The sequence below is a fragment of the Henckelia pumila genome, chromosome 3, assembly GCF_033568475.1.
Source record: "Henckelia pumila isolate YLH828 chromosome 3, ASM3356847v2, whole genome shotgun sequence".
Classification (NCBI taxonomy): Eukaryota; Viridiplantae; Streptophyta; class Magnoliopsida; order Lamiales; family Gesneriaceae; genus Henckelia; species Henckelia pumila.
The window spans coordinates 150,268,548-150,292,540 of record NC_133122.1 but is presented as its reverse complement, the minus strand read 5'-3'; the positions used below and the strand labels follow the sequence as shown (position 1 = coordinate 150,292,540).

Here is a 23,993-nt window from a genome sequence, read left to right as displayed (position 1 = left end):
TAAAATTAGTTTTGAAATTCAATGAAAATAAACATGAAAGATACCTGAAAATTATATTGGGACCCAAAATGTAATGATATTTTGTAGAAATTAAGGATGACAATTATTGCTTCCAGTGATGAGAAATCTAAATTCTACTAAACAAGTCTTATTTTTATTTTAATATTTATAAATTTGGGAAATATAAATGGCAAGCAAATTAATTTAATTCAACTATATGCATATTATGATTTCAAGAATTAGACTTAAATTTATTTTTTTTTTAAATGGCAATTAAAGATAGCCTTAGAAATTGGAGCAATGATATGGCGATTGTAATGCACGCTCCAATGTGATGTGTTTGAGTGAGAGTTATGCATTTATTTGTAAAAAGAAGATGAGATTTTGTACTTTGTTTGTTGGTTTGGAATTTGAAAATTCCCAAGTGGGAAATAAAGGTGAAAAGTTTAAGGAAAATGCTTAGTAAAGTTCCTTTTATATGTGTACCTATAAAATTTGAAATTTTCTTCCCAACCTATGAAAATAATATTAAATATGATTTCCACAACAACTATACATTTCTACTGAATTTTAGAATTGAATTTTTTTTAAGAAGCTCATATTATTTTGAAATTTTGACTTACGAATAAAACACGATGAGTAAATTAATTTATTGTTGAAAAATGTAATGCAGTGACACAAAACATTACTATTTTCTCTACCCCAAATATATGTCAAAATATGTAGTATTTCTTTTTTCACTTTTTTAAAATATATGTATTTTATAGTAGTATTTTTTTAAAAAAAAATTGATATATCAATGTCATTAAATATATAAGTATTTTCAATAATTTTTTACATATTATTAAAATACCCATTAAATAAAATATATAATTTATTTTTATAATGGCATCTTCATTGATTTTTTAAAATTTATATGGAAAAATAAATAAACTTTGTATATTTAGTTATTTACGACGAGTATATATATAATATTTAAGGTGAGAAGCGTGCAAAATCCGTCTTAGGGTAAAGGCGAGGAATCTTATGTATGCTTTAAAGCAATGCATCTTTCTTCATTCATATTCATATATAAACAATGCACCTTTTTTTTTTCTTGTTTTTTTAATGAGGTGGAACCCACTATCTTTCAATGCATATTAGATAAACTTTCGATCCAATACAATAACTTTTTTATGACATGAGACTCACTGCTAGGGGTGTAAACGAGCCGAGCTACTCGTGAGCAACTCGCGAGTAGCTCGGTCAAAGCTCGACTCGAGCTCGATTTGACCGAGCTCGAGCTCGAGCTCGAGTAGCTCGAGCATACAATCGAGCTCGAGTCGAGCTTTGAAACTATGTGATCGAGTAGCTCGCGCTACTCGATAAGTCACATATATATATATTAAAAAATAATATAAATATATATAAATATAAATATAATATATATAATATAATATTATATTTATATATTAATTTATTTATAATATTTATATATTTATTTATAATATTTAATTAATTTTATTATATTTATATATTTATTTATTTTATAATATATAATATAATATAATATTATATTTATTTATTTATTAATATATTTTAATTTATATATATATATATATATAATATAAAAGCTCGAGCTCGAGTACTCGAATTACAACCGAGCTCGAGCTCATATTTTACTACTCGATCGAGCTCGAGCTCGAGTAGTGTGCTACTCGAGCTCGAGCTCGAGTAGTGTGCTACTCGAGCTCAACTCGGCTCGAGAACACCCCTACTCACTGCTACTATCTTTCAGTGCACAGATAAATTCTCGAACTAAAACAATAGCCTGTAATTGCAGCCGCTACATTGCGTTTAATCTGCTAATCACGCTAGTTGGGTAAACTGCACGGACTAACACTATAACATGCATAGTAAGGTAAACTGTTTTTATGATGTGAGAACCCGCAACTTTTAGTTTTTTTTTCAGGTAATAAACTGCACTGTGCAAGTCATTTGCAACAGACTAGTCCAAAAAAATGTTGGCATATCGTATAAGGAATCGAACACCTGAAAACTGATTAAATGCTTACCAACTCTATCAATTCGGACACTCTTGAGACAACTATTCATAAATCATTATAAATAATATAAATTTTGATCACATAGTCAGAGGTAAATTGAAAATGGATAGCATCGATTATCATGAAAATGCTCAATTAATTACCATACCAATTATTAAAAACCTCTATCTGTAATATATATATATATATAAATAATATAATCAGTTTTGATCACACACACCATAGGGTGCGGGGATCCACATGCACTTGTGCACAAAACAACTTCGATTGCCTTGAAATTTTCACGGTATGATCGTTTCAAAAATGCGAATCCAACGATATAATCACCGAGATTGAAATTTATATCATATGATATATCGTTGGATTCGCATTTTTGAGACGACCATACCGTAAAAATTTCAAGACAATCGGAGTTGTTTGGGAACGGGTGCACGTGGATCCCTTGCACCCTAAGGTGCATGGGATCAAAAATGATAATATATATATGTATAATATATATATATATATATATATATATATAGAGTGCCCAACACTATATGCCCACTTCATGTCCACCATGTACAAGTCAACTCATCTATTGTTCCGATCAACTCATCTATTGTACATGGTGGGCATGAAGTGGGCATATAGTGTTGGGCACCATAAAAATATATATATATATATAAATTTTTAGCTGTCCAACTAATGATGCCCAACTCGTCCCCGACCACTAAAAGTCTAAAACCCAGTATCGTGTTTTAGTTGTTACTAAAATACGATACCACTAAAACACGATACCGGGTTTTTGTGATCGGAAACGAGTTGAGAAAATATTGTTGGACATCTGAAAATTTATATATATATATATATATAAATTAAAATCAAATTTCATGTATCTTCAAATCTTCCATTGAAATTCTCCCTATCAAAATCGATGAATATTTATTACCTTTTAAAAAAAATTAATATCTTAAAATTGTACTTGAATCGATGAATTTGATTTTTAGAAAAATTTAATAGTTATATTTCAAATGACAGCTATAATGACTATTAAAATTGAATAACACACACACAATATGAAGTGAATTTCACTTCGATTTTATCCATCAAAGCGATATCTACTCAAATGCTGGAAAATTTGTAATAAAAAAAACGCGCTAGAAAAAATTCGACAAAAAGAACATTTCATTTCTTAATCTTAATTGGCAAATGTCAAAGAGTGGCATGAACATAGGTATAACTATATACTGAACATAGGTATGCATCAATCTATCTATACATGCATTAAACATGAGATTGGACAAAATTGAAGAAAAAAATACGTAATAATGGGTGTAGGGGCAATGAAATGCAGCATACGAATATGGATTCATCCGCGCGTCTTCATCTGCCTCAACTCGATTATTTGCCAACTTCTCTGCAAAGTTCCAAGGGCAATGACATGAACCCAAATGGCTCTGATGTAAAACTAGTGAGTCGGCATCTGAAACGTTCCTCCATTATGGCCGCATTGGCTTGGCCAAAGAAAATGGTTCTTTGGCAGATTTAGTAGTATCCTTGGCCTGGTCCATCACTTAACCCAGAATTCATAATATTAGGCAGATACTAATCTACTATGATGCACCTGGAGTTCTACTCCAAGAGTCAGCATCACCGATCTTGGAATAACGCCATAACCTACAAACCAACTTCAGGAAGAACCTCGTTGCGCTAGAAGCAATGGGAGCCGATAAAAGAATAGCACAGCAGATCTTATTTTGGTCCTGATCACAAAAGTTATGCCAGTAATCTCAAATTTAGATTCCGCAAAACATCTTGATGACAAAATAATAATAATAATAATAATAATTACAAAACACTGCATTTAGATCATATACATACAAATATATACAGATAAGAAATCATGTATTCATCAATATGGAATTACGGTAAATAACACTGAGTTTCAAAAGGAGCATTCACTTTTACTTTATCACAGAATTCCTTTTCCATGGGACTAAAGATGCTTTTCCCTGTTTTTAAAGTAACGGTTCACCATTGAAAGAGACTAAAAGATTCTGAAGAAAAAGATAACAGCAGCAATAAGTCAAAGACTTCAGGTGAAAGAAAGAACAAAGTACATAAATCAAGTTCAGGAACCTTTTTAAGGGCATGCGAGAGACCTACAAGAACACCTAAAAGGTTAAAGAGGTGAAAAACAGCATGTACAATATCTAAACATTTCAATCCCTTCTCCTTGGCGTATCAACATGGGAAAATTTAAAAATTAACTCATATATGACCATGATTGATCAACAACATTTTACATTTTTAAATCTATTACTACCGTACAAAGAACGAGAGTGAAAACTAACTTGGTCTCTTGGTGTGATCGCTATAAAATTACAAACCAACTCCAATTTTTAAGTTAGCCTAAAATTTGAACGCCTATAAACTTTTCCACTGAAAAAAAAACCCTACTCGAAAATCTTCCATGTATGATGGTTTATTTATTTATTTTTTTGAGGCCAGTATGATGGTTTATTAAGGTAATGGACAAAAGAGTTTTTAATAATCACATAATTTTATATGATTAAATAAATATTTTAAGAAAATAATAATTAAAGATAAAGTATTATGCACACACAAAGTATGTGCACGACACCTAGTATATTTGACACATGAATGACCAAGAAAATGCAATAATGGTCATGAAAAATCCCATTCAGCTTGTTTCTAAATAACAGTAAGTCGAGAGCCCATTCTCATATTAGATCTGAACATGGCTGAACTAGTCACCTTGTCCTTGGAGCTTTCAACAAGGTCATGATAGCAACGAGTTGTGACTTAGAGCGTATGCAGGCCACAGGCAAAGAAAGAAGAGGGGATGATGCCATGGAGAGCTTGAAAATGCAAAAAAAATTATTATTTCAAATGCCCACTTCTTCACTGAGAATTTTCTAGCGTAAGGGTCAACAAAGGTTTAATTTACTGTAACAGACCAGTCATTTTTGAGGTGGCTCAAAATTAGAGATAGTGGCATGAATAAGAGGAAATCATATTAACGTGTTTCCACAAACTTGACTATTTAATCGGACACCAAGCATTTACTAAATCGTGCTATACTAGGAAAATAAAAATGTAAAATGTTGTCCTAAATGTCACAAAACAAAGAGACGGCATACCAAAAAGGGATTGGACTTTGTTTACTTGAAATAGGTTCACATATAGAATTATGTTCCTTAGATGTTGCATGAACGAGTCTCTGAAACCTCAATGACAATTTCGCATATACTTGCACATCAGATGGCTGCACTTGGTTAATTCCAGCTTTTAAGTGCTCCATTGTAATTTCTGATGCAGATGGGTTCTCCTGACAACAACACAATTGTTTAAGACTACTGAATAAGAAAAAAAAAACATACAGTGGTCTAAATTAAAAGTCATGTAGTGCCTACTTCAATAGCTGTCATTGCTGCTTCACGGCAGATAAGTGAGATATCAGCACCTGTACAGCCCTCTGTGAGAAGAGAGAGCTCACTGATGCATACATCAGAACTACATGGCATTCGGCGCAAATGGACACGGAATATATCTTCACGGTCCTTTTTATTCGGTGGTCCCACAAACAGCAGTCGATCAAACCGTCCTAACAAGTTTGATAACTATGTGGGCACTCGAGTTTCGGGAAAAATAAAATAGTATAGAAGAATGCAAGGTAATCAGACACAACAAGGACACATCACAGTTTACCTGGTCTCAGAAGAGCTGGGTCAATCTTATCTGGCCGATTTGTAGCAGCAATAACAGTGACACTACCTCTTTGTTGCAAACCTATCAGTAAAGCATTGATTGATATAGAGATATGTAACATAGCACGCTAACAAATTACCATTAAATAGCCATCACAAACTCCACTTTGATAGAAGTTATCAGCATTTGGGAACTATTTGAAATATGCACCACCAATGTTTCAAAAATAACAATAGTAATAATAATTATTGAAAGATAATAGATGACAGGCTCGAACAAAAAATATCCAAATAAATGAGGATTTTCTTAGAGAATTTGTAAAACTGTTACCATCTAACTCAACAAGCAGTTGACTCATAACTCGATCACCAACTGAAACTCCATCGCTTTCTTTTCCACGAATTATAGCAAGACCATCAATTTCATCAAAGAATATAATTGAAGGAGCATTTGCCCTTGCCTTCGCAAATAGTGACCGTACAGCCTTCTCCGATTCACCAACCCATTTGCTAAAAAGTTCAGGGCCCTTTACTGCAAGAAAATTCAACCCCGCTTCAGAAGCTACTGCACGAGCCAAAAGAGTTTTGCTGCATCCTGGAGGACCAAACAGCAAAATTCCTGTAGGGGGACGGGTTCCAATGCGTTTGAAAGCGTCCTTGTGCTTTTGAGGCCACTCCACAGCTTCCATTAGTTGCATCTTAACCTCCATCTGTCCACCGACATCTTCCCAGGAAACCTTGGGAACTTCAAGAACTACCTGTTAATAGCAAGCAAATGCATAATGGAAGCAATACTGATTTTGTAACTTCTTGTAATGAACTACTGTATTTTCTCTATGATATTGGATTTTTGGAATTTGATGTATTCAACAAGCTGATGTTTCGCATGCTTGGCGAAGTCTACTAGAATGAAGTGTGGGTTGAACATGGGAAGCCCAAAATTTCCTCCTTGGGGGCTAAAATTAACGAGAAAAAACAAAATTTAATAAAAATCAACATGTCAAGATAAAATTTATATTATGTTAATCTTTCTCTTAATTTACATATGTTTTAATTTATCTGCATTTTTTTTCTAATACCAATGTTGGAAATAATTATACAAATCTATAATATAATTACTATCCCAAATTTGATAATATAAACATTCCCTAAATTTAACAGACATCGTTAAATTTTATTTTAATAATTAAACTTTGTTTTGAAAAACAATTGCGTTAAAACTTGATGGGTGAAATGAACAATTTATGTTTTTATTTTTAAAGTAGCTTGGATTGTTAACTTAGAGGGTGTTTGACCAAACTTATTGAAAAAACTTATAAACTTTTAGAGGTTAAAAGCTGTTTAAAGAGCTTATAAGCAAAACAACTTTTAAGATGTTATGACTTATTTTAAAAATAAGTTGTTAAAGTGTTTGGTTAAATTTATATGTTGATGTGTTTGATATTATAAGATCTTTTTATTGTCAAAATTACCAGAAAGGGTATAATGTTACGAAGATAATGTAATGAGTTATAAATATACGAAAATAGTTTTAGAATAAACCTATATTTAAAAATAAAACTATTTTAATGTAGAAAAATTTATGTCATTAGAAATTTTTTTAAAAATAATATTTAATATTTAATGGATGGAGGATTTGATGGGGATTTATAAAAATATGCAAGGATAATTTGGAGATTGGAGAGATAAAATATTAAAATAACATCTTTTTTAAAAAGTAAGGGTGCAGCACAGCTTATTTTGACAGTTGGAAAATTTTTTACCAAACAAAGTTTAAGAACAGCTTATAAGCTGTTTTAGGGAGTTTATAAGCTCGGCTAAACACCCTCTTATTTTTTTTCATAATGTTGGGTATAATCTGTTTAATTTAATAAAACATATAATCATAGATTTAATTTAAATAAAACACATAATTATATAATATAATGTTATATAATATCCTATCCATCACACTACTAATGTCCAACCCTATCTAAATTTTCGTAAATAGATCAACGCAAAACAAAAATAGGATAACCCAAAAACATACTAATATAATATGGACCCGCCATACAAGTCCGCTCCTAGGGGTGAAGATTTTAAACCTCCTATGTCAGACTTTTCCTAAAACTGGGATGCCTAAACCCAAATATAGTGTCACCTACTACTTAGAGTACAACACAAATGCAAAAAATCAAATCAAAAAGGAACTGTGAGGGATTATATAGACAGATATTTATTGGAAGAAAGAGGAGATTTAAGTCAGCCCGACATCTGAGACAAATTTCTGATTCTTCTGAACCTTGTTACAAAAGGATATCATCGTATCAAGAATATCTATTTATTGCCACCGAAAAAATAGGCAATAAGCTGACCTCGAATATGAGAATAAAAACAGATGACGTGTACATACCTCTCTCATAGCACTTGGTCTCACTCTATCTCTAGCCTTCTCAAAGTCCTCAAAAGTAACTTTTAAGTCACCCTTTGGAGTGCATGCCCCAGTTGCTCCAGTTCCATCCATAAAGTCTGACGAGCTTTCTATTTCTGAAGCATGGGAAAAAGTTGCCTCCAAATTACTATTGACAGAATCTCCCAAAACTTGACAGGTATCCATATCACTGCTCAAGCAAACAATATGAGAGCAACTTGATGTTGAGCTAACTGAATCATTTGCAGCCGTTGAAATTTTGAAATCAGATTCTCCAATAGAGACATTCAAATTAACAAGTTGTCGAAGCCGAACCACCGCTGCTTCATTGCAAAGAGCAGCTAAATCAGCACCAACAAAACCATGTGTGGCCATTGCAAGAGTTTGAACATCCTTGTCAGAAAGTGAATGCTGCATTTCACTCAGAAGTGCGAGCAATATTTCATAACGTTGTCGAGGAGAAGGAACTCCTGCGCATATTTTAATGAAACAGCAACATATTTGATCAGGATACTTAGAATCGCTCGATTTTAACTAAATCTAAAGATGGAAATAAAACCAACATAGGTGCCCCATGACAAAATGTTACTACCTTTGTCTCAAATATATAGACGCTTTTCCTTTTTCGGTTGTCCCAATTATATAGTGAGGTTTCTACATTCAATAGTATTTCTTCGTGGTTTTTCACTAATAAATCCCTATTAATTAATTATTGGAAAGATGTGCAACCATGTCTTCTATGTTGCATAGATACGGGTACTGGTATCGGATCGGATACGATACGGGTACGACGATACGAGAAATTTTGAAAATATAGGACACGATACGGCTAGGATTAAAAAATAAATAATATATATATATATATAAAGCATTAAAAATCCTAGAGATAGGGCAGCTGAGGTGGCGGCGTGCGGCAGCTGAGGCGGCGTGCGGCGGAACAGTTCAGAAGTGGTGTTGGTGATGATCGATGATGAGAAGCAGAAAAAATGAAAGAATGGGGAGCGAGCAGTAAGGAATAGAGAATGGAGAAGTGACGGACTGAGATAGGGCTTTTTAAGCCAAATTAAAATTAATATATTTATTAAGTCCTTATAAATTTATTATTTTTCAATTGAACCCTCAAAACTTTAAATTATTTGTAATTTAGTCCAAACGTACCCAAAAACGTACTCAGGCCGTACCCAAACCGTATCCAACCGGTCAAACTTGAAAATGGTACATAGCATGTCTTGAATGAATTAAACAGGGCTGATATTAATAGAAATTTGCTTTTCTAATGATATTCTTAATATGCGTGAAATAGAAACGGGCTATAGGATGTAATACTAATCTATGTGACTATTCACATAACGAGAATGAAAAAAAATTCAATGAGTACACATTCTAGTCTATTCTAGCTAAAGCATTATTTTCAGTGTCTTAAAAAAAATAAAAAGACAAGTGTTACAATGAAATCATACTGAAAAATAATGTCCATAAGAAAACCGATTTCTTGCCGCAATGTCCTTGAAGCCAAAGCATTATTTTCGTTTGTCTTAGAAGATATGGAAAGAAATGAAGAAAAAAATCTCATTATAATGATATCTCATTAAAAGATGCCCATAAAAAATCAATATCTTGATTCTATGTTAAAATACTAAAACTCTTTTATCAAGTGAAACCATGTAAACACTCTCTTCTATTCCTTTTTCCCTCGTTTCTCGTCCTTACGAGAACAAATTTGGCCGAAAGCGTATAGAGTATGACTTTAAAGCATCAATTAGGAAACACAATTATAGTTGGGATATACATGAGTCAAGCATAAGGAATCCTGCAACTAGAAATGTCTAAAATGAGCAGACAGGACTCCAATTTTTTGTCTGATTGACTAGAGTAGCTCAAGAGCAAGACAGTTTCATAGAAATCAGTGAGAAGTGTCATATCAAAATATTAAACAAAAGCAATGCAAAAAATTCAACAAACCAATTTCAATTTCTCGGTCAAGCCTTCCGGGCCTCCTAAGTGCAGGCTCAATGCTATCAGGTCGGTTTGTTGCAGCAACAACTAGTATCCCATCAGTTCTACTCATCCCATCCATCAAATTTAAGAGAGTAGCAACCACTCTTTGAGAAACTTGGTCTCCTCCATCTTTGCGTGCAGGTGCAATAGCATCCAATTCATCTATGAAAATCTGCATCCCAGAATGTTAAAATACTTCTACTAAGGAATAACGAAATTGTTTCTGTCCAAAATATAAATTTATTCAATAATAGTAAAGCATGAAACTACAATCTGATGGTGAAAAAGTAAAGTTTACACAAAATAGAGTATTGAAATATGTCCTTGCATTGTGGCACAAATTTCACCTTCCAAGTAAAACATATTCAGCAACATATTTACAGCAGTTCAAATTTGATCCAAACATGAGCTTACCAACCAAAAAAATTTCAAAATCTAAAACATAACAATTAATAGCTACCTCGAAGAACTATTGAAAAGAAACCCAGTTGACGTTTTATATAATTATGTATCGGCAAACTGAGCATAACATTCGCTGGTGTAATCATGAATTGCTAAATTCATCTCAGTGGCATTCTACACTACCTATTGATGCCTATAGGTTCCCATGAACCATGATTGGAAGTTTTGAATTTGTGGTTGAACCTAAGCAAACCCAAATGTTTAAAACGTAAGCTATTTTACTTTCTACAAATTTAATAAATATAAGTTCAGGGCCTCATATACTTAGTGAATTATGTATAATCCAACCACAATATATAAGATTTCTCTACTCAACTTTACCAGTTGGACATTAAAATCAATGCATTCCATTGAAATTAGTTTAAAGAAATACAAAGGTCCAACATCAAAATTTATCTCCTTTCATAAACAAGAAAAATACAGAGGAAAACGATTTACCACAGCAGGCACAGCAAGACTGGCTTTGTTAAACACTTCATCCAATGCTTGTTCACTTTCTCCTTGGTACTGACTAATAATTTCAGGGCCACTGACTACAAATAAGTTAACACCTGCATTATTAGCACATACTCGAGCCAAAGTAGTCTTTCCTGTTCCCGGTGGGCCATGAAGAAGCACTCCCTTGGTGGGACGTAACCCCAAGCTAAAAAGTAAAAGCAATAATCACCAAATGTACAATTGAGAAAGAAAGATATAAAAACTTTTCTCTACAAATGTCAAACTTTATTGCATCTAGTCTAGAAGTAAATATGCATTAATTAACTTGTAGCCATAGATAAATGCAAATTTTGATGCTATAACTGATGCCCCACCTTGGTCACTACGCTAATACTCCTGATGGACATCCAATGTCTAGTACACATTGCTGACAAGGAGGATGATGTCATTTGATCAGTTTCACAAACACATGATAAGGAGCAACACTTTTGTTTGAACACATATACATGGAGCTTCTACACAAAAATTTGCTAATGTCATGTTATGGCACAACTTCTCATTGTTCTCCATCATACATAGTACACGTAAAGCATACATGACTTTAAATATTTGGTTGGATATCACTGAGTTTCAGAAAACATATATTAATAATGAAAGTATGGTGAAAGACCCTCAGATTTAGGGGAAATAATGATACAGTGGTACAATCAAGGAGGTGCAGGGCCCATAAGACAAACACAACATGCAGTCCGGCAAAAAAAAAAAAGGATTTCCCTTTGTGCGTTGTAAAACATCAAGATCAAGTCCAACCAACTCAAGGACAAAAGAATCAGGATAGATTGTGATCAAAGTCAAAATGTATACCTTGCAACTGAACCCTTCACAGCTGATGAAACTATAATATCTTTCAAAACAGTAAATTCTTTGGAAAGGCCACCCAACTTTGAGATGCTGATTCCCATACTCTCTGTGTTACATCCATGTCTAAGTGCAGGATGCGCCAGAGAGCTTGTCCCTGAAGGTTCAACCATTAAATTTCTTGGTAATAGCAAATGAATTTTTGTTCCCTGGTCTATAGAAAAAGCACACACCATGTCTTTGCTCAAGTATGGAGCTCCAGTGGCAGAACCATTATTTGTATTATTCATTTTCTTACCAACTGAAGACAATCCACCAGAACCTATGACCCGGAATGTACATCTCCTTGAAAGTATAGGGACTATCACAAAATTACCAAGGAGTAAACTCCGTGAACATAACCATGAGGCAGTGCAAGTTTCTAAAAGTTTCCTAGAACAATCATCCTCCAAAACTTCCTTCACATCAAGAATGTCAATAGATTCATGAGATGTATAAGTTGTCTTTGATGCTAACTTTTTATAGCTCGACATCTGAGGTTGCGTTGAGCAGGGAGAGCTCATTGTAGGCAATGATACAGATGGTGTCTTTGGAGATGAAATTTTGTCATTTTCAACTGGCCCAAGTTCAACTTCCGTGGATAAGTCAAAGTGAGATGATGTGGCACTCTCCAATTGAAATTTACTCCTCAAACACATTGGAGACAGATATAACTCCTTGCAGCCTTCAGATGAGAAACAACCATCTGAAAGGCCAGTTGACTTACCAATTCCATTTTCAGTCAACCGTTGAAACTCCACAGGACAAACAAAAACAGTCCTGCCAGAATCTGGACAACCCAGTGTACATAAAAGGCTCGAAGACAAGTATACTCCATTCTTTAGAACCTGTCCACAAAGTAAACTGTGATTATCTACCAAAAAGATGTGACAGAAAAGAAATCAATATAATTGCAAATAGAAGCATGAGATGAAAGTTATTGATGACAGTAATCAGATAATCAGCACAAAGAATTCATGACAAACTACAGCTTAAACTCACACATTCGATTAACCATCAATACCTTTTATATAAATTATAGAGATGCTGCACAACAGAGATATAGAGAGTAGTCAACACCCGAGAATTATGACTAACCTTAGAAGAAGGAAATACAGTTGCCAGGGCAAAAAAGCTTCCTGCTTCCTCACAAAATTCATCCTCGAATTCAAACCCAAAATGCCTAGCACATTCATATGATATGTCGGTCAATGAAAATCCACCCGGAACTTTGTCCAGAGAAGGCAAGGAAACCTGTCAATAAAATGGGGCAATCAACTAAACAAGGAAAATGCAAGGTGAGGACCATTATAATCGCTATAAATAAAAAACAGTGGATTCAACGAATGAAACAAAACAAATGATACATGGCACTGCAAGATCAAAAGGATCGAACACTTTAGAAGCAAATTCTCGAATGCGTACTGCGTGTGCATGGAACTTGTAATTTGAACACTCAAGACAGAACAAAAAAACAAGCCGAAACCAAAGAAAAACAAAGATGAGTACGTCGCAAGTAAAACAGGACAAAAGTTTACAAATTATTGAGAAACCATTTGTTCAAACGAAAAGAACAATAAAAAAACGCAAAAAATACCGAAACAACGGATCCAGGGGGAATGGACCTAGAAATCATAGCCGATTCAGACAGCCAAAGCTTACACCCTCTGAAATCGGATGTGTTTCCTTCCACAATTCTGCCGATGAAAGCCGATTTAGCAATGAAAGCTGGGAACTTTGCGGAAGCTTCATCGAGGGATGAAGAGAAATCTTCATCTTGTGGGTCGAAAAGTGATGATTTGGAAGAAGATGGTGAAGGTGAAGACGCTTTGGAATTTTTCTTCTTGGAAGGCATGCTTAATGTACAGTGAACAGCAAAGAATTAGGGACAAGTTCTTGAACCCTACAAGGGCTTTAGTATTTATACATTTTTATTTTTATTTATTTATTTAGATTTCATTCCTATCTATAAATAATAATAAATTACAAGTTTCAATCGCCCAAAAAAAATTGAAGTTTAGCTTGTCTAATATTTAAGCCCTTCGTTTATTTATTATAAATTATAATCATTATTTTTTAAGTCGTTAATTTGTCTCCAACTTAGATCGTGCTCTATATTATCATATTGAATACACATATCGTATGCACGTAAATGATTATATAGCATGTTAATATTTTTTTAAGAAAAATCAATATTATGCATCTGTGTATGTATATGATATATCACATACTATATTTTTATTCAGAATTCTTGGGATTTTTAAGCCTCCAACATCTTTAAGAATTATGAGCATGTTGTTGTCTCTATGAATCTCACCATAAATCTTTCAATTTCCACACACTCATTAAATATATATTAGATAGATATAGATAGATAATAGTAGATTGATAGAAAGGTTTCTATGTCGATTCCACACTTGAATTTGAATGGAGAATAACTCTTTCCGCTCGAGTTCTTGTCAAAAAAAAAAACTAAACTCATTCTAGTACTCGAGTTCGTTTTGCATTCCACAAATTCTCCGGTCTTAGCCAAAAGAGCATCGAACCGCCGTCAGTGCCCAGGAAACCGCACCACGACAGCGGTGATGTTATCAGCACTTCCTCTGCGGAGTGCTTCCTGCATCAGCCTTTTCGCTGCTTCTTCGGGATCTTGGATGAATTCGGTCATCTGAACTGCTTCCACATTCGTAAAAACGTCCCAAAGTCCATGGCTTGCGAGGATGAGGAACTCCAAGGTCTCATCCACCTTTTCCTCGTGAATCTCTGGATCCGCAACAACATACGGCTTCAGCAGCCTATTACCAAAGGCGCGGGACACTGGAAGCACGCCTCCCACTCTCCAAACCCCTTCCCACGCCACAAAACCTCCGACATCTTCAATTCGTCGTCTCTCGTCTTCTTGGTCCGGTTTGTGATCTCGAGAGACAGCAATGGCCTGACCAGCCCGGCAAATCACCGCTCTCGAATCACCAACATTTGCCACCAGCAAACGGTCGGCAACAAGAATAGCTGTACACGCAGTTGAACTTGAACCATCCAATATGCTCTGATTACGTAACAACTCCGCGTCTGTGTGCGAGTGTGAATCAGCTATAGCCGATTTGGTGTCTGAAATAAATTTTGGGTGGCTGATCAGATTTCTGAAAAGGTTTCTTTGAACATATTCCGCAGCTCGTTTTCTGCCATGACCATCAAAAACTCCAAAAAAACCAACTTCCTCTCCATCTACAACATCAATTCTCGTCTCGTAGAAATCCTCCATCGAGGACCTTTTACCTGCAAAACTCGCATATCCATAGCTGAACTTCCCAATCGAACTGAGGCCTCCGCCGCTAACGGGTCTTACATAATCATGACTCATTAACATATCTACATCAAAATATGATCTTCCTTGCTTCACCACTTCTCCAACTTTTTTACCCATCATCGTCTTTCCAATTCCTTGTGCACTAGTCTTGATATCATCGCGCGTGAAGGCTTCCAGATATTGGTCCTCAACATTTATATATCTTGATCTAATTGATTCAAACTTGTCAAGAAATGGATCATCCCTACTGGATGCTGCAGAGCTCATGCTCGGGGTTCTTGAGTGTGCGTGACACATCTCCCAGTCTCTGTTTCTTCGGATTACGGCCCCTACCAGCCTCTCCCAATTATCGTTTGCCCGAGCCATCTTTGTTAATTTCCTGCTTGATTTCAATAGTTTTCTATCAACTGGATGCTGAACTTGGATCGTTAATGATATTGCAAATAACTAATTAGCTCTAATAATATTTGGTAATTTATAAAGATAAGCTGATCGAAAGTTGACTAGCTTGTGATCGAAGGCATTCAAGAACATCACAAATGGAAGCTTCACTTGAATTTATTTGGCAACTGGTAAAGCATAAACCATTAGTCTTTGAATCAATCAAACGTCTGGAAGTTGAATTCTGATACTTATGAGTTATGACTTTAAAAAAATATATATATAAAAAAATGTATATTTATGGTAGAACTTGTTGATGTTGACGGAGCGTATCATGCTCAAGTCCGAAACACCGCATTAACATTGTTTTTAAATAAAATTCTAAAAAATAAGACTAAATACAAGTTATTTTATCTAAAATATATAATATATACACACTTGTCCTTTATCGTTACGTCTATGTAGTAGAAATTATTTAAATAATTAAATTACCTTCGATAACGATTCCTTCATTTTTATAATATAATTTTACATAGAAGATTAATAAATTAATTAATTAATAAGATAAATTAGAAGTATTTGGTGGAGGATGAATTTTGGGATTATTTAAGGTGTGGACAAAGTTACTTGGGCTTAGACCGACCATTTCCTTTAAATGGTATTGTTTAGTTCGAGTGATGAGATAATAATACGTGGATAAATAATATAATGTAATATAAAATAAAATAAACGAAAAATGATAGTTAATATAGTATTTGATTTGATTGATAGATTATACTTTATTTGATTTGATTGATTAAATTTTATATAAAAATGATAAAATATCATTTTGTCCTAAAAAATAAATAAAATATGAATAATATTATTTATATTGAATGATTTGATTGATGTAAGATAAATGATTAATGATTTGATTGATATAAAATAAATAATTAATAAATAAATAAATAGTATGACGAAAAAAACACTGGATTAAATAGGATAAGTTATACATAAACTAATAATCCTCGTACCAAACGATAGTGATATAAAAATGAAAGCAATTGGAGAATTATATATACCAAAGGGAAGAAGAAACGTGCATGGGGTAGTGGTTAATCATTAAGCCATCGTTTGGTTAGAGTTATAGGATAAGTAATACATAGATAAGTAATATAATATAATTAAAAATAAATAAGAAATAATATTTAATATATTATTTGATTTGATGGATAGATTATAGTTTATTTGATTTTATTCATGTAAAATTAATAATTAATAGATGGATAAACAATATGACGAGAATAACGCGAGATTGGATGAGATAAGTTATACTTAGATTAATAATACACCAAATCAAATAATGCTAATTAATTATAAATTATGGCTGATTTGGTGTTAATTAATTATTACAATACGTGAAAATTAAATATCTATATTGGCATCTTGATAAATAATGACGACGATGACGATAATAATAAACAATTTATTTATATTTTTTTCTCATAAGATAATATATTTTTTATAAAATAAATAGAGAATCTTATTTTTTTATGTTCCTTAATCTTTACTTCTTTACTATTTTATAATGCACAAACCCATTAGACTAATTGAATTTTGTCCAAAATGTGGGTGGAAAAAAATGTCATTATTTATTTTATCATGTTCTTGAAAATAAAAAGGGCATGATAGAAATTTAACATTAAAAAAAACGAACTCTAAAAGACCACTAACCCATTTTCTTCCTTCCAACACTTCCTGCTTCACCCACCACTCCAACAATTATGATTTATCTTTATTTTTCTTATTTCTTATAAAATTATGCAAGTATTTATCTTTTTTTTTTTTTTTTTTATAATTTTTCAAAAATTTATGAATATCATTTATTTTATATCTTACTAACAAATCATAAAATTCAAATATAACAATACACACGCAATGCATGTGCATCGTAGCTAGTTTATATAAATAACAATAACATTTAAGCTATTCAACAATTAAATAAGATGAATTATTAGTATAAAAAAGTGTTAATAACTTCCACCTTGCTTAAATATTAATTTATTACTAGAAAATCTTCCCCTTATAAGTTATAATATATTTTATTTTATAATTAAATTTTAATTTACCTTAAAAAAACTCAAATATAATACTTTTGTAGATCAACAATGAAATTTTAATTCAAAAAAATATAATCAATATTTATAAAAACAAATCACCGAATTTTAGTATGTATAAGAACTTTTAAATAACAATAAAATTTAATATTATTTATATTTTATCCCAAGTTTTAGTATTCATATACAAAATATATGAAATTATTTTTACAAGAATATATAAATTATTGAGATGAAAAATTTATTAATTCATATTAAATTTGAGATAAAATACAAAATATGTGTGTGTCCCCTTGTAGCTATTATTAGTATGATTTCTACAATATAAAGTGTTAGGAGTTGTTGTAGTTAGCACTCCAAACTTTTCTTTAACCTCTTTGCAAGGAGTTGTAGTTAGCAGCAATCCAAGTTATCCTGTCTAGCTATTGGAGTAGAAGCAACAACTTACTAAATTAGTGCGGAAACAAGCTATTGACTATCTACTGATGCTTTGAATACAACAAGAAGAGTTACACCAAATTTGTTTTTGGAAATCGAAGAATAAAACCTTCTACGTCTCCCCTTCTTCTGTTTTCAGAAGGTATCCACTAAAAGCTTTGATCGGTACACAAATTTAGTACAAACCCATTTCAGCAGGACTTCTCCACTACCTACTAAAACTCCTAGTATCTTCTTAATCTAACTTTTGAATCGACTTCGTTCAAAAATTTATATATCTCAGTACTAGATACTCACAAATGTTTACAGAGATTGAAGAACAATATTGATCCTAAAGAACTTTTATATATATATATATATATATATATATATCAATGAGTGTGTGTGTGTGATTATCTTTTTGAGTGAATACTTGAGAGTATTTTTTGAAAGCAGTAGAATGCTTCTTGTAAGTTTTTCTTTTTGTCACTCTCTCTTCTTCTCGTCTTCTCTCACACCTTTCTTGAAAGGACCGATCAACTTTATATAGTTGTTGGTTTCAACGTCCATAAACGGCTCTATATCTTTCAATGATTATCCTTGAAATATGGAGTATATTTATCATTTTTATATGTTATTAAAAGGTATGTGCAATAAATGCTCATTTAATGCTTAGTAGGACACATAAATACGATGTCTTATAATATCATAATGGCTATAACAATGTACGAGGTTTGAGTCTTGCTTACTGATTCAGCTTTCTAGTAAGTCTGCTGGTTCTGATAATGTTTAAATTAAGAAAACTGTTATGCTAACATTCTTCTGGTTTTGATCTAGTCTATTGATTTTCTTAGACTAGTCATATTTTTTGGAACAACTTATGAATGTTTCTACTTATTCTGTTTTAAGAGCTTTATTCTATTTTCTAAGTTTGTCTAGGTCTATTGCTACTGGTTCAGCATTCATCACCAAAACTCACCAAGACTAAATTCCTTAACCTAAAGATATTATTTGAATCTATGTAGTAATGTAGATAAAAATTAAATATTAAATTAATGTATTTCTATTTTATTTTTTTATTTGAATAATGTTGTGATGGACTATTTGAATAATGTTAATACACACATATTAATTATAAATTTAATAAATAATATTTTATTTTAAAATAAAAAATTTTCAGTAATATATCTCTTTTATAAGATATTATGATTAACTAAAAAAATTTAGTTTATGTCAAAAACGTAAGAAAATATGTAATTCCTATCCAAAAAAAAAAAGATAACATGTAATTAAAAAAAATTTAAAATAAGGACGAGAAGTATGAATTAAAACAGAAATTAAGATGAAATGAAAGTAATAGTTAGTTGGTTACTTAGTTTTAACAAATTTTGTGTGTATCTTACTTTATTTAATGTTATTAACAAATTTAACTATATATTTTGTAACTTATTTTAAGAAAGGAAACTATAAATGAATTTATCAAAATTAAATACAATCAATTAAAGGGTATCAATGTAAATTTTGAGTATACATTTTAAAGATGAAGTGTATTTAACAATAAATAAAGTGTAAATAACACTCCCCTTTGAAAAATCAATAACAATTTTCATATACTAATAATTCCTCATTAATATGAAGAAATAAAAACATTGATTTGAAAATTCGACTAATAGTTTAATTTGAAAATAATATTCTCCTTTGACTATAAAATATATTGTAAAATCCTTATTATATGTATAAAAAGTGAAGCAATTCGACACAACAGAATTAAACTCTTAATTTTCTTTAGCTAAATTAAAAATGGGCATATATAAATAATTTTGATTTATTATGTCAGAAAATCGGCCATGAGTATCACAAGGTGAGCTCTTGCCGACGTGAAAACACTTGTGATCTGCTGCTAGAGTGCTATATCACTTGAGGAAGACCTAAAACCATGAACACGGACATTAGAAAGGGATCGAAAGCGTATCCCCTCCAACGCTCAAGTCAGGTATCAACAGTTAGGCAATAACGAAGAATAAGATCTCAACGAATAAAAATTTAATGAATGTAACGTAGATACCAGCCCTGAAAACAAAAACAAACCTTGTGCGAATGATGTAGATAGTCGAGGGGTCATTTCATACGCATCCAAATAGGGAGAAATTGTATATATCACCCCTGTGAAATACCGAGTTTGCAAATAACTCCATATGAAATTTTTTTAAGCTAATAACCCCCTGTGATTCTAGATTTGTAGCATACACACCATTTTCAGTTAAAAATTGACAAAAATAATCTTGCTTTAATAAATAATTATATTAATTTTGTTTTATAATTTTATATTTAATTGAGTAAAATAATCAAATTTTATTTAAATAACTATGAAAATTATATATAATTATTTTATCATAATATTTATCATACACGAAATATATTTTAATATTAAATTATCTTATAACATTAAAAACATTTTAGTCATTTTTTAGCCAGAAGGGGGTGTATGCTACAAATTTAGAATCGTAAGGCGCTTCTAGCTCAAAAAATTTTCATAGGAGGTTATCAGCAAACACACGATTTCACAGGGGTGATATATGCAATTTATCCTCCAAATAGTAATGATCAATCTTGAAGGATTCAGTTTCCCCTTAGTTTCTCCTTACGGAGTGGAGGTCCAAGGTTGGAACATAATCGCTTTCATCCTTTGCACCTATAGAACCAGGCTCCAGATCTAATGACCGAGCTTTGAAATACTAACTGGACCTCAAAATGAGATGGTCCCAATCACTAGCTCGAGATATCGGAGGTCATGCAGGTAAGTTACCCAGTTGGGAGCTCACATAGTTAGGAGCTCTACGCATCAACTGAAAGTATTTTTTCCAAGTTAAAATTATTCAAATTTTATTTGAGAACTACAACGAGTCAAAAAAATTGAATGATTTAGTGATATTTTACATTGAAAAATATATATTGAAGGATACTTTATAAGATAACACAATTCATGACTTTGTGTAAAAAAATAACAGAAAAGTACATTTTTAAGTGTATTAGTTGTTGATCAATAAGTTGTTTTGAGAACTTATGTAAAACGTTCTTTCTAATGTGTCGTTTTTTCAATTAAATTTTATTGTTTACTTTGATTGTGATATTTGATTAGTGTGTACACATACACACACATATTTGACTTTTCAAGTTAGCGTAGAGGGTCAATATTTTCAGCTTTGTTCTGAGTATTTTTTTTTTTCAAGACCACCTTTGGTTTGTTACCGCGAACCAAAAATAAGAATGTAGTGTATTCTCACCCGCATCACAAACAAAGAATTAGAGAACCATATCAAGCAAACACTCTCTTACGCTCAATTTAGCGCTACCTCAAAAAAGGACAAGATGACAAAACGTGTCAAAATCAGAGCTTACTTTGTAGATGCCAAGAACCGGCCTAATCATAAATTTCATGGGAGACTTAGGTAGTGTTTTGGAGAGATTCTAGGAAGCATTTCTCATTTTTTTCCTTCACAAAATTTCAAAATTTGTGAAAAAACAACTGAGAAATGCTTCCTAAAAGTTTTCACAAACACTACCTTAGTAGGCTTGACCTATTTTGGGCCTTTAACTTATTGGTCTTAAATATTTTTTGAATACCTAAGTTCACTTTTCAGTAGGATTAAATAATTAACCATGGATATAACTAAGAGTGTGAATGAATGGAGCCAATTCACGAACTTTTCGATCCGACTCGATAATATTTTATTTGTATTTATCGAACTCTGGTCAAATCCAAAAATGTTCAAACTTTTTTCGAGTTGAACTCAAGCCAAAATTAATTTTTTCAATAGTTGGTGTGCCATATTAATATAATAAATTATATATGGTTCCACACTGAAGCTTCTTTGAGAAACACATTGGGGATTCTTGGTTGGAAAATCTTGATTATTTATTTATTATTAGTAGCTTGTGATCACCCGGAGTCATAGAAATCATTGTATGTAATATAATATCACAATAGCTGGAGGCGGCAAGAAGTGAATCTCTCCGGAAAACTCTTACAAGTCAAGTATTAATGGTATGTTGCAAGAGGAAATGTATGTTGAACAACCCCTTGGTTTTAAAAATCATACTTATCCAGATCATGTGTTCAAACTGGATAAAACACTCTATGGATTGAAGCAAGCTCCAAGGGCCAGGTATGACACTCTGTCACAATTCCTCATTGATCATGGATTTATCACTGGGACTGTTGATAAGACCTTGTTTAAATTTACTAAAGTTGAACATACATTATTAGTACATGATTATGTAGACGATATTATTTTTGGGTCAACTAACCCCAAACATTGTGGAAAATTTTCTAAGCTAATACAGGAGAAATTTGAAATGAGTATGATGGGAGAATTGACATTTTTTTTGGGATTACAACTCAAAAATATGGACAAGGGAATATTCATCAACCAGACCAAATACACAAAAGAGCTACTAAAGAAATTTGGAATAGAGTATTGCACTCATGCTAACACTCCTATGAGTGCTACTATCAATCTTGAAAAGGATGAATCAGGCATATCAGTAGATCAAACTCATTATAGAAGAATCATTGGATTACTACTCTATCTCATTGCCAGCAAACCAGATATTGTTTTTTAGTATGCATCTGTGTAAGATTTCAATCTGATCCCAAACAATCACACTTTGTAGCTGCCAAGAGGATATTGAAGTACTTAAAGGCTAGGGCACTCAAAATTTTGGACTGTGGTATCCAAATTATTCAAAGTTAAATCTTATCGGATACTCTGATGTAGATTATGGTGGATGCAGAATTGATCGCAAAAGCACAAGTGGACTATGTCAATTCCTTGGTGATAGACTAATCTCTTGGTTCAGCAAGAAGCAAACTTCAATTGCAACATCCACAGCTGAAGCAGAGTACTTAGCCACAGGAAGTTGTTGTGCACAATTGCTCTAGATTCAACAGCAACTAAGAGACTATGGTGTTAACTCACTGAAACACCTATTTTTTGTGAAAATACCAAGGCAATTGCCATCACCTACAAATCGGTTCTTCATTCCAGGACAAAGCATATTGACATAGGTCATCACTTCATCCGAGATCATGTTATTAAGAAACATTGGTCTGGAATACATCTGTAACGATCTACAAGTTTCAGATATCTTTACAAAGCCTCTTCCGGATGCTAAGTTTTCTTACTTTTGCAATATTCTTAGTTTAATTGATTTAAGTTAAAATGATTTCATTTAGGAGGAATTCATCTGCTTATTTATCTGATTATTTACTTATTTGATTGTTTGTTTATTTGTTTTCTCTTATTTATCATAGTTACTATTGATACTTTTTCATCTGATCTGTATGTTGCATACTAAATCAGTAAAATTAATTGCAGAAAGAAATAAAGGAAAAACAGAAAGAAGATAAACATAATTTTATTAATAAGGATCACACACTCTTATCTTAAATTCAATCTCTCGCATCCATCTCTTAAGCCAAGCATACAGTGACTCAGCAACTATCTTTGTGAACTCGTCTGAGTTTAGGAGGTGTTTAAGAGTCTTCTTCTCTTTACAGAGCATCAGATAGAGCACATTTTCCTCTTGGAAAATGAGCTCAGATCGGTCATAGCCGATCGTTGTTCGATACTTCTCCTTCCTCAACTACAGCTCCAGGGCATCTTTCTCCTTTCGAAGAGGCAGAAGAGCATTGTGGTACATTCGCAGCTCTTCAATCTTGAACCACGTGGACATCGTATTCCTAAGGACCATGTCCTCAATCTTATTCTGTCTAGACTCCATGAACACCTGTTGCGTGTTTTTCACTTGCAAGCGCACAATTTCAAGTTA

General features: G+C 32.5%; 2 protein-coding genes across 3 annotated transcripts; both read right to left on the bottom strand.

Moving 5' to 3' along the window:
• Window positions 1-3,199: 3,199 nt before the first annotated feature.
• Window positions 3,200-13,834, bottom strand: LOC140886372 (calmodulin-interacting protein 111). 2 transcript variants are annotated; one of them, XM_073292921.1, is made up of 11 exons: window positions 13,558-13,834; window positions 13,059-13,214; window positions 11,928-12,808; window positions 11,064-11,268; window positions 10,128-10,335; window positions 8,148-8,635; window positions 6,087-6,513; window positions 5,757-5,837; window positions 5,462-5,652; window positions 5,189-5,376; window positions 3,200-3,787 (listed from the first exon to the last, which is right to left on the bottom strand). In XM_073292921.1, exons 1-11 carry the CDS (start codon window positions 13,813-13,815, stop codon window positions 3,715-3,717), a joined length of 3,156 nt encoding a protein of 1,051 aa, XP_073149022.1. In that variant the 5' UTR covers window positions 13,816-13,834; the 3' UTR covers window positions 3,200-3,714. The 2 variants fall into 2 exon arrangements, with proteins under 2 accessions (XP_073149022.1, XP_073149023.1); XM_073292922.1 differs by lacking the exons at window positions 3,200-3,787; window positions 5,189-5,376 and having other exon boundaries at window positions 5,514-5,652; window positions 6,217-6,513.
• A 444-nt stretch (window positions 13,835-14,278) lies between these two features.
• LOC140886373 (probable protein phosphatase 2C 45) lies at window positions 14,279-15,799 on the bottom strand. The gene has a single exon (XM_073292924.1). The coding sequence runs from the start codon at window positions 15,631-15,633 to the stop codon at window positions 14,512-14,514; it is 1,122 nt and encodes a 373-aa protein (XP_073149025.1). The 5' UTR covers window positions 15,634-15,799; the 3' UTR covers window positions 14,279-14,511.
• Window positions 15,800-23,993: the final 8,194 nt, after the last annotated feature.

Excerpts from the sequence above, each read along its gene's own strand:
- LOC140886373 (XM_073292924.1), bottom strand. The coding sequence starts at position 15,633 with ATGGCTCGGGCAAACGATAATTGGGAGAGGCTGGTAGGGGCCGTAATC.
- LOC140886372 (XM_073292921.1), bottom strand. The coding sequence starts at position 13,815 with ATGCCTTCCAAGAAGAAAAATTCCAAAGCGTCTTCACCTTCACCATCT. Across the intron at positions 12,809-13,058 it reads CTGTATTTCCTTCTTCTAAG|GTTCTAAAGAATGGAGTATA; the intron begins GTTAGTCATAAT and ends CTTTGTGGACAG. Across the intron at positions 5,377-5,461 it reads CAGCAATGACAGCTATTGAA|GAGAACCCATCTGCATCAGA; the intron begins GTAGGCACTACA and ends TGTTGTTGTCAG.